We start from the raw sequence: 15,303 nt of genomic DNA, 5'->3' as shown, positions 1-15,303 counted from the left end.
TTTTGATTAGTAATAGAACTCTAACGTAAGAACGACCAGTTCTTAGTGACATCTTTATTGACGTCTTATGTCCAAAAACTTACGTCAAACAAGGCACCTTTCAGGTATAAATAATACCAACGTTGCCTTAAGCAAATGCGATGGTGGTGGTGAATACAGGAGCAGAACAGCTGTCCCTTGCAGAGCCCAGCAGATGCGAGAAGCCCACAGACGCTGCCCCTCCTCCTCCTTGACGCGCTGAGAGAGACGCTGTCTTTTCTCTTGCCGAGAAAATCCAGCTCCGGCGTTTCCAGCCTATTCTTGCGGGTAACTGGAATATCGAGTCCTGAGAGGAGATACCAGACCTCCAACACTCTATTCCAGAGGTACGGTGCTGACTAAACCCTTAGAGAGAATTCTTGAAGCAAACCCTTGGCAAAACCAACTTAACTTAAACTGCTACTTACTCCCTCCCAAGTGTTAGGCTTAGGTCAGGTACACCGGGGTAGGCGTAGTTAGAAGCACCAGTTGAGTACGTTAGTCAAATGTATATATAAATGTATATATTTTACTCATTTTAACTATCATATGGCTAAGAAACCATCTCAATGCTTTTACAGTATTATTTCGCAATACTCCTTTTACTGTACGCACTTTTTATAATAACAAGTCTTGCAATTGTGGCAATTCATTTCTCTTGCATGAGAAAAAAGACTGTTCAATAAATAATACCTTTTATTGAAAACGCCCGTCTCTCTATTCTCTGCTTACTGGTGAAAGTAATTCTGCACAACTGACTGAGTGAAATAGCTGTCTATTGTTTCACAGAACTCTAGAGATTGACTCTTATTCTGAGGAGCAAAGTTGTCATGTTAATGCGGTTGTTGGAAAACTGAATCCCTTCTTGTCTGAGCCAGGGAACCTGATCACTTCCTATTCAGTCAAGAAAGTTTCCAGTGACCTCTGAGCTAGCTGGTACAAACCCAATGAAGTTTAACATAGTCAGTAGAGACCGAGAAGACCGCACTTCTACGTCTACACTGCTGTTTATGTTATTCCAATGCGCAGGGCCTATAGGGAAAATATGAACTACACTACACTTGGGGCAGACTATCCTTTGTCTCTCCATCCATCCTATCTCCATCCTTACCCCCTCTTATACCCCACCCCATTTCCCTTCAAGCTCCATTTACTTTTTCTTCTGACGCTCTGGAAATTTTATCGTGAACTGTTGTAACTTGTAACTGATATAATTTTTGTAACTTTGTGGAACCTTATTTAAAGCACTCTGATACCTCCGGGTTTAGCCAGCGCTATATAAAACTCAAAATAAATAAATAAATGTTGAAGTAATTAATATTACATGCAAAGATATTTTTAAAAAATCACATACATATAAAAACGCTATTCTTACTTTCTATATTCTGTTCCTCGATATTTTTGTCTTGACGATATTTTTAAAATGGTATTCCTCCAATTTGATATTTTTGAACAATATTCATTTCATTTACCATTTGTATGCCATGATAGAATGAGTCAAAATATCAGTGCGACCTCCAATAGAGAACCTTGGAAGATGCCTTAGAGGGGTCTAAGGAAGCACCAAGGCAACTTTCAGAAGATGGATACACACAGCACCTGACTGTAGTGGATCCCTACCATCTCAGTCATAGTTTGTGCCTGTGATGGTGAGAGCGTAACACAGAGCATTTCACTTTATTAACCAGTTAATTATTACATACTTTATCAACTTACCAGGATTCAAACTTGTGACCTGCAATTACTAACTTACCTTAGCGGCTACATATTTTGATCCAAATTTAGGAAGATTAACATTTGGACAGTAGTATTATAAAAAAAACAAATGGTGCTGGCTGATAACTGTTAGGAGAATAGGACCTTTTGTGAATGCCACTGGACTTGAGAACCTTCATATGCAATGGTCTACAAGGTTTCGTCAACAGTACTGCGCAGAGTCGAAAAAGTGACTAGGTTTGTCAATAATACCGACAAGGCAAGAAGCAAGCTTAAATATGACTAAAGGTTGGGACTGTGGCCCACGTTTCATTTGAAAAAGAAAGTAGGTGTAACTCTAACTTCCAAAGCAATGATGATCTGATCTACCTTTGTGACACCAAGGCGCATATAATGGAGTGACAAAACCAAACGTAGCTATCCATTCACATCACCAAAAATGTCCAAACCAGAGAAAGCTCAGGCCCGCTATGGGAAAAGGTCACCTGTGAGGCTATCGTGGAGGCTTTTTGTATAATTGTGGGAATTGCTGCATTCAGGGCAATTGAGCTGACATTTTCTCAAGCCATGAATTTACTTTTTAATGACAATGTGCAGTATGTCTAAAAGTATGCGCAGTAAGGCACAATTTCCGTGCCTGGGCCAGAGAAGCATAGGCGTTCACTCACATTAAGGTGAAGACCGTCTTTAATGTGATGTCTCTCCTCTCAAATTCTCCTCAGAGAGAGCACAATCTTTAATAAGTGATTTCACAAACCAGCAATCTAACATGTGGATATGAAAGATTCTACTTGCAAGTTACAGATGACTTTTTCTTTTCGGAAATATGTCTTCGATGTTTGTGGTGATGAGTTGCTATGTACAGATATATTCTTTTTACTCGAAATCATATCTGCCTCTTGTCTTCTTTTCTCACAGGAAGATTACAATCAACTGAGACCTCTTTCATATCCCAACACAGATGTATTTCTGATCTGTTTTTCTGTGGTAAACCCTGCTTCTTACCACAATGTCCAGGAAGAATGGGTGTCTGAAGTTAAGGCGTGTATGCCGCACGTGCCCTATGTTCTCATAGGAACTCAGGTATGCAACAGGTGTTGATGCACAAAAGGTAAATTCATGAAAAGTACTTTTACAACAGGTAGTGGCTGGTCTCGCAGCAGAGTGCTGGTGTGGGGAAGAGTATGGGGTGGGGGGAACAGACGGACGACAAAATAAACAAAAAAAAGAAAATAACTTAACTGCTCCTCGCCGATCACTGCTCTTCTCCTTTCCTGCTGGGTACGTCCTGAGGTTCCCAGACTCCCCACGGCCAATCCCAGCGCTTCTCTCCTGCTGGCCAGCATGAGAGAAGGACTGGGATTGGCCTGAGCAAACTTGTTTTCTGCTCCAAAGGGGACTTGGAGCCTACGCCTGCTGTTCTCTCCACCCGGCCAAGCAATTCGGGTTGGGGAGATGTCAGAGTATGACGGTTGGGCCAAGACAGCTGGTCAAACCTTCATGCACACTGACAGCACTGCTGCCCACTACTCCCCTTCAGTGCCTGTTGTGGCATGGCCCAGTAGGTGAGAATAACAAGGACCCCCTGGGTAGTGAAGATCTATAGACTCCTAGGGCAGGGTAGCAACAGGTGCGAGAAAAAGTCCTAGGACATCTAAGTGTGTGAGTGGACAATTAGGTCAGACCAGTGATCAAGAAGGAACAATCGAAAAAGGTTATCAAATTTGTATAAAAAGTATATTTTTATTCAGTATATTTAAAAATCATATTAGAAATGACCAAAAGGCCAAACAATATGATGGGTATTAAAATTTCTTGTCAAAATTACATACAGTTACAATAAACAATTAATGCCACCCTCCGCTCTGTCCAGAGAAAAAATAAAATGATAATAATACTCTTTTGTTATCATTTTGTTTTACTTTCCCTCAGCTGGCCAACAGGGGGGTGACGGTTCTCCACCATAGCGGAAGAGCCACCACTGTTTACAACTCAAATTAATACTGCAAACCTCGAATATACCCCATGGTCACAAAATGCCTGCCAAGGTGCCTCCAGAAGCTCATCATTGCTCTATTTGATAAAGAAAATGTAATGATCCAATAAAATCATATATCAAATATACTTTAGGTCTTCATCGATTGTCTCTTCTATTTTTTTCATTACAAAACTGTAATTTGGGGTTCAGCACCACAAAGCTGGCTTTTGAACATAAGCAGCAACATATTGTAGGGAATCAAATGAAGCAAGTTATGCGCCCAATATATTTGATTAGAAATAGAACGTGGCAGCTAACCCAAGCAGGAAGATGGAGATGGCATCGTAGAAACTGGAACTGCAAACTTGGTAACTCCTCATATGAAAGAGCAACATCATTTATGGGTGACCTTGCGACCTTCTGAGGAAGGATCAGTAGCAGTAGTACAAGAACACTGTGGCTCACACATGACGCTTGCCAACCTGCCCAGGCTGTCTCAGGCATTTAACTGCCATTCCAGTTCACACCAGGCTTCCCTACCCCACACCCTTTTCTCCTCCTGTTTCCTATCAGTAAATTTCACATAGGATAGGAGAAATTTACAAATTTTCGTGGGTACTAAAATATTCCTGAACATTCGTGAATCAGCCCCATACCGCTAAAGTGAAGTATATGCTGGAGAAAGACAACAAGGTCAGCAGCAGCTGCTGCCTGGAAGCAGCAGTTAAGGGGCGGAGGAAATATCATTTTTTTTAATCACTTGCACCCAGCCGGCGGCCAGCCGGCACCGCCTCTCCTGCGTCTTTTTCCTGGCTTCTTGTGAGAAACAGGAAGCAGAAAGCACCAGGGCTCCCAAATCACAACGCCGCATTGTGATTGGTCTGCAGCTCTCAGCCAGGGGCTGTAGGGGTGGGCATGTTCTCCATCCAGGCTGTAATGCAGCCTGCATGGAGAACAGGGAAACTGCGCATGACTGTTTTGGGCAGCCCAAGAGAGGGCCAACCAAACAGTCATTGCACACTTAGGAGGGTTGTACCCTCCTCCTCTGCTCTTCAGCCCCGCCCGCCCCTGCATGTAAGCTGCCGCAGCAGGAGAGCAGAATAAAATTTAAATAACATTAGTTATTATCATTTAACTTTTTCCTTTCTTTTGCTGCTTTGAGGCAGTGGGGCGATGCTCCTCCACCTTAGCGGAGGAGCCGTGGTCACAACCCCTTTTCCTTTAATTTGTGCCTGCAGGTGAATGAATAAGGAAAACCCAAAGCCATGATCACGTGTATTTTTTAATGAGGGAAAGAGAGAACAGTACTGGATGGGGCAGAATATTATGAGATTGCAATCCCTGACATTTTATTTTCCAAAGGTGGGTTGTCCCCAGTGTTAATTTCATGGGTGCATCATGTGGTGAGCACTGGGGTAAGTGAGAAGAGAGAGGCAAACTACCCCAACAACTGCCAACAGTCTCTCTGCTGATCTAGGGTCAGTGTGGAGGAGAGGCTCACACCCTCCACTGAGCCATCCTGCTTTCTGCAAGATGGGAGGTTGGGGAGAGGTTCATTCTCCTCTTTCACCCCATCATCAGTTACCAAGAGCATGGTAATCTCAGACCTCTCAAAGTGGGGCTTGAGGCAATTAACATGCAGCACCCTCAACTGTTCCTAGGACTTTTGAGGTCCTCCATTTAGGTAACATTGCTCTTTCGCTCCTTTACCTCATTGGGCCCAGACCAGCTGTCTTGCAGCCCAGAGGATTCCACGAGCTTCATCACACACACTTTTCGGCCAGGCTGGAACTTCACCAGAGGGGCATTCTGGTCACATCAGCATTTCATGTCTTTCTGGCTAGCTTCCAGGTTCTCCTGGGCGAGTTTCCAGTTGTGGCCTGTTTGGTTGCAAAGGGCCAGCTTGTAGCTGACCACATCATGGGGGCTCTCCTGAGTGCTTGCTCCCAGCCCTCCTTTACTAAACTGAAAGGCCCTCTCACAGGGTGCCCATACAGAAGTTCAAATGCGCTAAAACCAACCACCTTCTGCTGTACCTCCCTGTATGTAAACAAAAAGGCATAGCAGGAGAACATCCCACTTATGCCTCAGGGTGCCTGACAGACCCATAATCATGCCTTTCAGGGTTTAGGTGAACCTCTCAACCATCCCATTGGTTTGGGAGTGGTAAGAGTGGTGAGCTTGTAGATCACCTCACACTCCTTCTGCATAGCCTTCATGTAGTAAGACATGAAGTTGGTACCCAGTCAGGTACCACCTATTTGGGGTACCCCACACATGTAAAGTTTCCCATTAGTGTCCTGGCCACGATCAGCACAGTCACAGTCCTCAGGGGGATAGTTTCCGGGTACCGAGTGGCATGGTCCACCAAGACCAGAATAAATCTACTGTTCATGGCTGTCTTGGGGTCCAAAGGCCCGATGATTTTGATGTCCATCCTCTCATAGGGGGTTCTAACTCCCAGAAACGGTTGTAGGGGAACCTTGCACTTCCCCTGTCATGCCTTGTCTGGCAGGTAGGATAGGACCTACATTATGCATCTGAGGACTTCCTCATTTAAGGGCAATAAAAGTGGGTGACAAGCCTGTCAGGGGTCTTGTCTTACCCCAAATAACCTGCCAGTGGCACATCACCCAGAAGAAATGTCCTGTAGCACTAGGGGACTGACAACACACATGTTGCACCAGGCTCAGAAAACTTAGGCTCACTATACAGAAGACCATTCTCCCAATATATCAGTTGCTTTCCAGAGGTGTCACCAGCTGTCTAGGTCTCAGCCTGCTGCCGCAGACCCTCAAGAGAAGGACATTCTTTTTGCGCTCAGCAGAACTCCTCCTTGGTAGGACCCCCTTCCTGCTGCCAATTGATGAGCTAAGAAAGGTTCCCAAATTTAGCCACCTACTCCCCTGTTGGTACCGCTGCTTGCTCCTGAAGTTCAGCCTCCTCCCAGACCTTGAGAATTTCTGAAGCGTGTTTACCATGCCCTTTGCCCTTTCTCTCTTTAGCAGGTGTCTGTGCCATTCTTTCAGGCACCAGGTCTTGACTATCCTGATTACCTGCCATGGACCGCGTGGTCAGGCACACCCACTCAGGCAACCACAACATCTCCATTCGGGTCCTGAACTCCGCCTCCTTCCGCGCGGTATATGCTCCAGAGTGAAACAAAAGGGTCAGGTCATTACCCAGCGGGCAATCTATAGGCATGCATGGACTCACAGCTACCTTAAGCAGACCTGAGACCCCCTTTATGAAAAGGGGTCTAGAGCCACTGTGTATTGGTTCTCACAGCTGTCATCTGCAACCACCTGGTGGAACACATTAGGGACTAACTGCTCTGAAGACACCAGATGACACCTGATGGTTGTCATGCTGGCTCCTGTGTCTCTTAGAGCCTCTACCCTGTGCCCATTGATGGTGACCAACTGACTGTACTTCCTGATATTGTCAGGCAAGTGGGTTCTCTGCATCATCTCTCTGTCACCCAGTGACACAAGGGTAACCTCTGCACTATTCCCCAAACTATCTGAGATTGTATCCTCACCAAACCTACACTAGCCAACCCCAGTGACTGCTATCGGGGTGGGGCTGTGACCGCTTGGGACACTTGTGATCCCCCTTGAAGTGCCCAACCCTCTGACACTCAAAGCCCTTCAGGGGTCCCTTACCTGCAGACTAACTGTCAGGGCACGCTAACATTGCCTCTCCAATCTAGCTCAAATCCACAATCACACACCCTGGTAATGGCCACAAAATGTTGTGCTCCAGGAAATGGCAATCGACCACATGAACTACTTAAACTGGGCTAGAAAGATTTTATTGTTGAATCAAATTCAAATTCCGAAATCTTTATTTGACACTGTCTCGTTGGGCCATGGAAGAACAGGTGATACAAAATACAACAAAATAAATTAAATTAAAAATAAATTAAGAACAGTGGTGCAGTCATGCATTTTTAAAAGCGATCCAGCTAAAAACAACACCCAAACAGGCATCACAAGAATTAAAAAAACATACATAGCAAGTACTAAAAATAGATAAAAATGTTTTTCTAATTGGAATGCTCCATAAATTTAAGAGGCAGTAATCAAACAGAAGGTGGGGTCTTCCACTGCACACAATGATCGGTTTCGGAAACTATTTCCTTACACCATCATGTAAGTAACAAAATATAAAGTGCTGGATGCTCTCGAAATTCCATTACATGGTCACAGTGCTATGTCCCTGAGCCACTGATTCCACCGTAGGGAAGGCGACAACATGTTGTACTATGCCCAACCTCAGCCTTGTTAGAACAAAGCGGTGTTGGGTATTGGTCACCAGAGACAGGTATGGTTGAAAGTACTCCGGGAAGGCATTCAATGGGTATGAAACAACAGTTGATTTCTTGGACTCAACCCTGTTTTCTAGTCTAGCACCTAAAAAGAAGGCCATGACCTCACTCTTGTGAAAATCAATCAATAAAGGATTTATAAAGTGCAGCAAATTACTCGCGAGGGTCTCAAGGCGCTCAAGTTTCTAACTGATTTGTGATGATCTCTTCAATCGAACATCCAGATCTTGAGTCCTTTCTTGAATTGGTAGAGTAATTAGGTGGTCCGGAGGTGGACGGGAAGGTCGGTCCAAGCTTTGGCCGCAGGTTTGAGAAGGATCGTCCTCTGCTGTTGTTTTGGCGGATCCGGGAGGGTGTCTGCGAGGAAGAGGGAGGGGGATCATAGGGGTCTGATCTGCTGATAGAAGGTCATGCATTTGTTGAGGTATGCTTGTCCTTTCTTGTGCAGGGCTTTGTATGCATGGGTCAACATCTTGAACTGGCATCTCTTCTGGATTGGGAACCAGTGCAGCTTCTTGAGGTGGGGTGTGATATGGATCCATCTGGGGACGGTTGAGGATGAGTCTTATCGCTGAGTTTTGTATTGTCTGTAGTCTCTTTAGGAGGTGTGCAGTGATTCCTACATAGAGTGTGTTCCCATAGTACAGCCTGCTGGTGATGAGGGCCTGTGTTACCGTCCTCCTGGTGTTGACTGGGAGCCACCTGAAGATCTTGAAGAACATAAGTACGGTGTGGAAGCAGATGGATGAGACTGAGTTTACCAGTTTCTTCATAGATAGCTTTCTGTCCAAGATGATGTTGAGGTTGCGGCATGGTCTGTTGGGGTGGGGGATGGGCTGAGTTTAGCAGGCCACCATACATCGCTCCATGGGGAGATGTTCCCAAAGATGAGAACTTCCATCATGTCTGTGCTGAGCTTGAGATAGTTGTCCTTCATCCAGTTGGCGACATTCCTCAAATATCTGTGGAAGTTTGCTCTGATGGTGGAGGGGTCTTCTGACACCGAGAGGATGAGCTCGGTGTCATCAGAGTAAGACATGATGTTTAGTCCTTGTGATCCAATGATGTTAGCCAGGGGGTCATGTACATGTTGAAGAGGATAGGGCTGAGGGACGATCATTGAGGGATGCTACAGATGATCTTCTTCGGTCCAAGGTGAATGGTGGGAGATAGATTCTCTGGGTTCTTCCGGTAAGATATTAAGTGATCCATTTGAGGGGGTCTACCTGGATTCGATGTGGTGTAGTCTGTTGATCAAAATGTGATGGGAAACAGTGTCAAAGGCGGCTGACAGGTCTAGGAGGATAAGGGCTGCCACTTTGCTTTTGACCAGGACTGCCTCGATGTCGTTGGTGGCTGCGATCAGGGCTGTCTTTGTGCTGTGGTCGGCTTGCAATCCGGATTGAGAGGGGTCCAGGAGGTTGTTGTGTTCCAGGTATTTGGTGAGTTGCTGGCTGATTGCCTTCCGAAGAACCTTAGCTGGAAATGGTAGCAGGGAGATGGGCCAGTAGTTCTTCGATTCTGCTGGTTCGGGGGATGGTTTCTTTCGGGGGGGCTCACTTCAGCGTGTTTCCAGTCCTCAAGAACCTTAGCTGGAAAGGGTAGCACTGAGATGGGCCAGTAGTTCTTCGATACTGCTGGGTTGTGGATGGTTTCTTCAGGGGGGCTTACATCAGCGTGTTTCCAGTCCTCAGGGAAGGAGACAGAGGTGATGGAGATGTTCAGGACTTTTGTAAGCTCACAGGCATTCTGAGAGGATCTTTGAGCACAGGGGAATCAAGCAGTAATTTAGAAATGTAATTAATATAAGAAAGCCATGGAGTATTAAAAATGTAGTCTAACGCTAAATAATATAAAATAAAATACTTCATAAAGGCTGTTCCGTTTTGGCCCATATTGAGTACCAGAGTAGGATAGGCTTAAGCAAGAGCAGATCTTCCAGGTGCTCCTCCGTGTTGTCGTCTTCTGGAAAATGGAGGAGTGCTCTGGAAAATGGAAGAGTGCTCTTCCATTTTCCAGAAGACGAAAACACGGAGGAGCAGGGAGGCCGCACTGCAACCATAAGGCTCGTGCACTAAGAAAATATTCCAAAGAGCCCGAGCAATTTTAAGCGTTCGGAGCGTATTTTAGAAAATCACAGATATCTTTACAGGTCTAAAGACCATATGAATCCCCCCTCATTGACGGTGGCTCCTCCGTGTAAATAGAAGCTCAAGGTTCTGTTTTGTAAAGCTCAAGGGAATTGAAAAACCTGAGCAGCTAGCAATCCGCGAGAAAACTCATTGAAACTCATCTGTTTCATGACACAGAATAGCATGGAGTCAAAAGTCCTAAAGTCCTGAAGAAGGTGTCAAAAGAAAGAAAGCACCGAAATGCTGCGTCGACTGTTCTGACTGTTTTTGACTGTTTTTTAACCATTGTTTTGAGTGTAATATATTGTTTGGAACACCACGGTCTGTGGTCTTTTAATGAATTTGTGATATTGTTTTAGATTGTAACCCAGTTGGGAGGAAAGCAATAAATTCTATCCTTTTTTAAACTTTACAAAAAGTGTTCGTCCGTCACATTTAACTCTGATCTTTAGTTTGTTTGATTGTGGCTCAATACTTTCCTCTGTCTAGTGAGTTATTTGTACAATGTTTAGGAGTATATAGAAAAATTATTCCCTTAGCCAGACCATTTTCATAATTAAGGATACGTGAATTTCTCTGCCCATTGTTTGGATAAACAGGGACTTCCAAGTTTTCTGATAATAAGGTTAAAACAGTGGGGCTAAGTGCCGTTGACTGGGCAGGCTTGACTGACAGGAAAGGGTTAAGAGAAACATGAGCAACAAGCACAGCTGTAGGCTCACAATTATGGCAGGGGTGAGGGGTATGATCGATAGGGCCATCCATTCCCTGGCATTTACATGACCCAAAATATAGTATACACACAGAATGCTCCATTGAGGAATATTTCAGGCACAATGTGGGCTCCGTTACATCCCCACAAAGCTGTGGGAGGATTTAAAACCCACACTGTGAGGAGTGAACACCATGGGGAGCAGCGGCGTCAGTGGCCTGGTGGATCTCAAAACCTGGTTGGCAATCCTGGAAGCACAGGGTCGCCAGAGTGGTGGGTCGACAGCACATAGACCATTGGACATCTTACAGCATGAACATTCTGCATATCGCCCGATGTCTCTGTCAAATCTGATGTGAAACTCCTGGCTAAAACGCTTGCGAATAGGTTCGTATGCATGATTCCCGACCTCGTACATCCTGATCAGGCAGGTTTTATGCCTCATTGCACTACCCACCATAACATTTGATGAATATATAACACACTGGAGCCCGCTGACAAGCTACAGGGACCAGTGGCAATCCTTCTCGCTGATATTGACAAAGTAGTTGACTCAGTGAGTTAGGAGTACTTATTTGCCCTTCTTCAGCACCTGGTTTCTTTCATATAGTCAGATGATATACACCGATCTGACAGCGACAGAAAAGGTGGCAGAGATGGCAGTTTGGTTCATTTCCAATGTAGCCGAGGGCATGGTAGGGTTGCTCCCTCTACCCCCTGCTGTTTGCCTTGCCATGGAGCCACTGGTGGCCTGGTTGAGGATGGACTCTCAGGTGCAGGGCTTGGAATGGGGGAATGACTTTCTGATAGAATAACATTATATGCTGATGATGTGTTCCATAAATTGAATTCTATCCTTACTACCTTTCTCTGGAAGGTCGGATCTTTTGGACAGCCTTCAGCATATGTTTTCAATCCACCTGTTGTGGAGGTATCTCAATGGCGGATGTCAAATTCTTTTATCACGCATCCCATCTTTTGATTATATATGATTGGTGTTACGACTCACAGGGTGACCCCGCAAATACGTCTGAGAAGTGGGCAATGGGAAACACCTCTCTTGTCTCCTACCTATATGGGAGGAGAAACTGTAATGCTCTTACCCCGGCAAGGAGGGTAGTTTTGAATCAATGGCCTTCTTGGCTCCCACAAATGGGGTTGTGGAGAAAATTGACTATCGCAGGTCGTGACATTGAAGTGGGTTCGCGTGTGGGACCTAATTGTGATATCGACCTTGGGGGATGTAATTTGTGAGACTATCCTTAAGACTGAATACCAGCTTAATCAAAGCCAGTTTCATCACTATCTTCAATTTTGCCTTGACTGACTCCATCCATCACTGCCCGTTCTTCCCAAATTTAACCCACTTGATGGCAAGCTTCAGCTAGGCAATTTGGGGGACCATAAGGTCACGAAGATCTACCATACACTGCTCTCCAATCACCCCAACATATTCAGTGCCCTCCAACCTAGGGGCTCTAAAAAAAGAGGACTGGACTGAGGCATTGAGTGCACGCCGTGAGACTGCCATCACAGGCAGACTTCGACTGATCCAAATTAAATATCGCCACAGTGTTTTTTCCCATGTCATCGACTTTAGCGGATGGCAGTGATTACCTCTCCGTCCTGCCTTCGATGTAACGAGGAGGATGGTATTTTCCTCCAGACGGTTGCTGCTGAATGACCACGTGTTTGACAAGGTTTCTGGTTTATTCCATTGATCCAAAACTCATTTTCCTACATATCAATGACACATTAGGTGACAACAGACATAAACCTTTGTTTTTGAGTCTGACTCTGACAAAATGGGACATTGCACAGGAATGGAAGGCCACAACTCCCCCGTCCATGGCTGTGTGGAAAAGGGGAATCGACCACTGCATGTGCTTAGAGGTGGCGGCATATAAAGTGAAGGGCTGTACTCAGAAACTCCTCAAAATATGGCAGGCATGGGTGGGCTATCGGGGCATAAAATTGGAAACTATCTGTTCTGTACACCAATTGGTTTATGAAGAGGTTCAGACATTCACGGGATGACGAGGAATTGAGTTGGTGTTGGACGAATGTTGTACTACTTGGCCTTTCTTTGTGTTTCTTTGACAGGCATTGTGAGGTGGGACTATTCAAGTAGGAATTCATTTTTGCTATGCCTTTTTCTTTTCTTAATTTTCATTACTGTACGTTGGCCTTTCAGGCCTTGTATGACCATTACAATTTGTTCCAAAAATAAATAGGGCCATCCAAACAAGTTGATTGAAGCATGCCCACAGAGACTGGGCATCAGTCAACCACCTGCAGTTCATTCAGGGCCTTGAACCAATTTGAAAGGGGAACATAAGATGCAACAATTAACAGGAATAAGCTGATTAGTAGATGGGCATTCAGGCTCTTGAGGTGCTTCGTACAAGAGGCGAAAAAAGCCCAAAGGGAGAAGCCTGATATTTCTAGAATTTGAAAGATAAGACGAAGACCTAAGTAAGATCTTGCCCGCAAACCTTGGATGTTTGAAATTAATAATAATACAGTCCCTCTCAGAGTTGTTTTAATGGACCAATTCATCCAACCCTTCATGTCAACAAAATGTGGTGGGCTTTGGAATCCAGAAAAATAAACTTAGGCCCTCATTTACAACATGTAGGCACAAGACAGCACCACAAGGCTTATTGCTGCGCATGCAAACTGCAATGTATAAATTAGAGGGTTATGTTTTTTTCCCCAGTCTTTGATTATCTTAATTTTCCAAATAGTGTTCATTTGGATAAAAAAACAATTCTGATTGATAAAGAGAACACCCAACCATGGTATTACGTTTTAAATTCTGAGTTTGTGTTTCTACAGACCAATCACTATTAAACTATACTGTTTACTATTATGGTTGTCATGTAACTGCTACACCTTGCAGTCTTTTGTCTTATGTAACATTTCCTATACAGTGATTTACACACATATAATTGATTGTCTCGGTGTATTGTGTGCGCTGTAAAGAGCTCTGACACACTACACTGGTATGAGTGGCGCTGTAAATCAAATTAAATGCATCTAAGAGAGATTGTGGTTATGGAGACTTGAGGTGCACTGTAAAAGGGTGGTACTGAGGGAATCTGTGGTGGAGGTGGTCATTGGGGGGCACCAACAAACATTGTTGTACAGGGTGCTACCAGCACTAAAGCCCTTGAGGCCAGTCTGCCTCACTCAAAAAGGGTCGCAGGGAAGGTAATGCGTCAGTTCCTGACTCAGGGGATGGTGAAGCATTGGTTCCTTAATGCTGCGCAGGGGAGGTGGTGCGTCAGTTCCTTACTGAAGAAGAGGTGATTGTTTTGTTTTTTTACTGCTTGGGGAGGTGATGCATTGGTTTCCTACTGCGTCCCCCAATGATGCAACAGACCTGGCGCCTCGATGTGATGTGATAATACAGGACTATGCGTGGGTTCTTGCAGCTGCGCAGCAGGACTTACGTTGGAATCGGTGCAGTGATTCCAGAATACGGAGACCGGTGTACTCGATGTGGTGTGTGGCGATTTCTCAAGCCGCGGGCAGGCGCTGCGACGATTTCTTAGGCGATGCTTTAGAAACGGGTGCGATGTGTCGCGCTTCTCGAAGTTGCATTACTTTTCCAGCTCCCAGCGACAAAAAAGCCTATAGAGGTCCAAAACAACAGTAGACACCTCTTAGCAGGTCAAAAATCCCAGCAAGGAAGTTAAGTTCAGGAAGCTGGTGGTGAAGTGTTTGTGTCCCAGAAGCTCAGTTTCAAGCCATGGAGATATTCCTCAATCAGGGACACAGCAAACAGCAAAGTCATTTTCCCTTTCCTTAGCAAAAAGTAGCCACTGCAGGCCAACCCCAGACATCAAGCAGTGATCAAAAAGTCTGGTGTCCGGACCCTTCTTCTTATACAGTAATTCTCTTTGTTCTCTCCTGGCCCAGGTCTCTAAGCCCAGTCCAAATTAGTTATGGGGGCACTTTGCAAGTGCACAACAACTTCCATTGTCAGTGTGAGCCCTGGCTCCAGACACACCACTGGGGGCTGTGCCATCATTGTGGAAGATAGACCCAACCCTATTCCGGTGCAGGTGCTACTCCTCCCACCACTCCAACTGCAGACCAGGCCTATTCAGCCTAGCGCTGACTCATCCAGACTCTCTGGAGCCACTGCACATCCCCACCTCTATCACTCCAAAGCCAGACAGGCAATACACATCTTAGCAGATGGATGGCTAAGCAAGAAAATACCTACTTTCTAAAACGGGTATTTTCAAACACAGAATGTAAAAATCACCCTCAGTAAAAGATGCATTTTAACATTCTGAGTTCAGGCATACTAAACGTTATTTTCCTACCTTGTTCCCAGCGGTAGTTAGGCTTATAAATGTTATAAGCTAACTCCCCATTCTACCCTAAGGGAACAGATAGCCTTGCA

At 45.0% G+C, this 15,303-nt stretch overlaps 1 protein-coding gene across 1 annotated transcript in view; it reads left to right on the top strand.

The window, feature by feature from the left end:
• The window catches only part of RHOJ (ras homolog family member J), a 581,705-nt gene that overhangs the window by 508,616 nt on the left and 57,786 nt on the right, over positions 1-15,303 (top strand). Inside the window, exon 3 of the mRNA XM_086937940.1 lies at positions 2,653-2,817. Coding sequence (XP_086794066.1) covers positions 2,653-2,817 — 165 coding nt within the window. The remainder of the gene's footprint in view (positions 1-2,652; positions 2,818-15,303) is intronic.

This window comes from Lissotriton vulgaris, chromosome 9 (genome assembly GCF_964263255.1).
Source record: "Lissotriton vulgaris chromosome 9, aLisVul1.2, whole genome shotgun sequence".
In the NCBI taxonomy this organism is placed as follows: domain Eukaryota; kingdom Metazoa; phylum Chordata; class Amphibia; order Caudata; family Salamandridae; genus Lissotriton; species Lissotriton vulgaris.
This window is presented reverse-complemented; position numbering and strand designations above follow the sequence as displayed.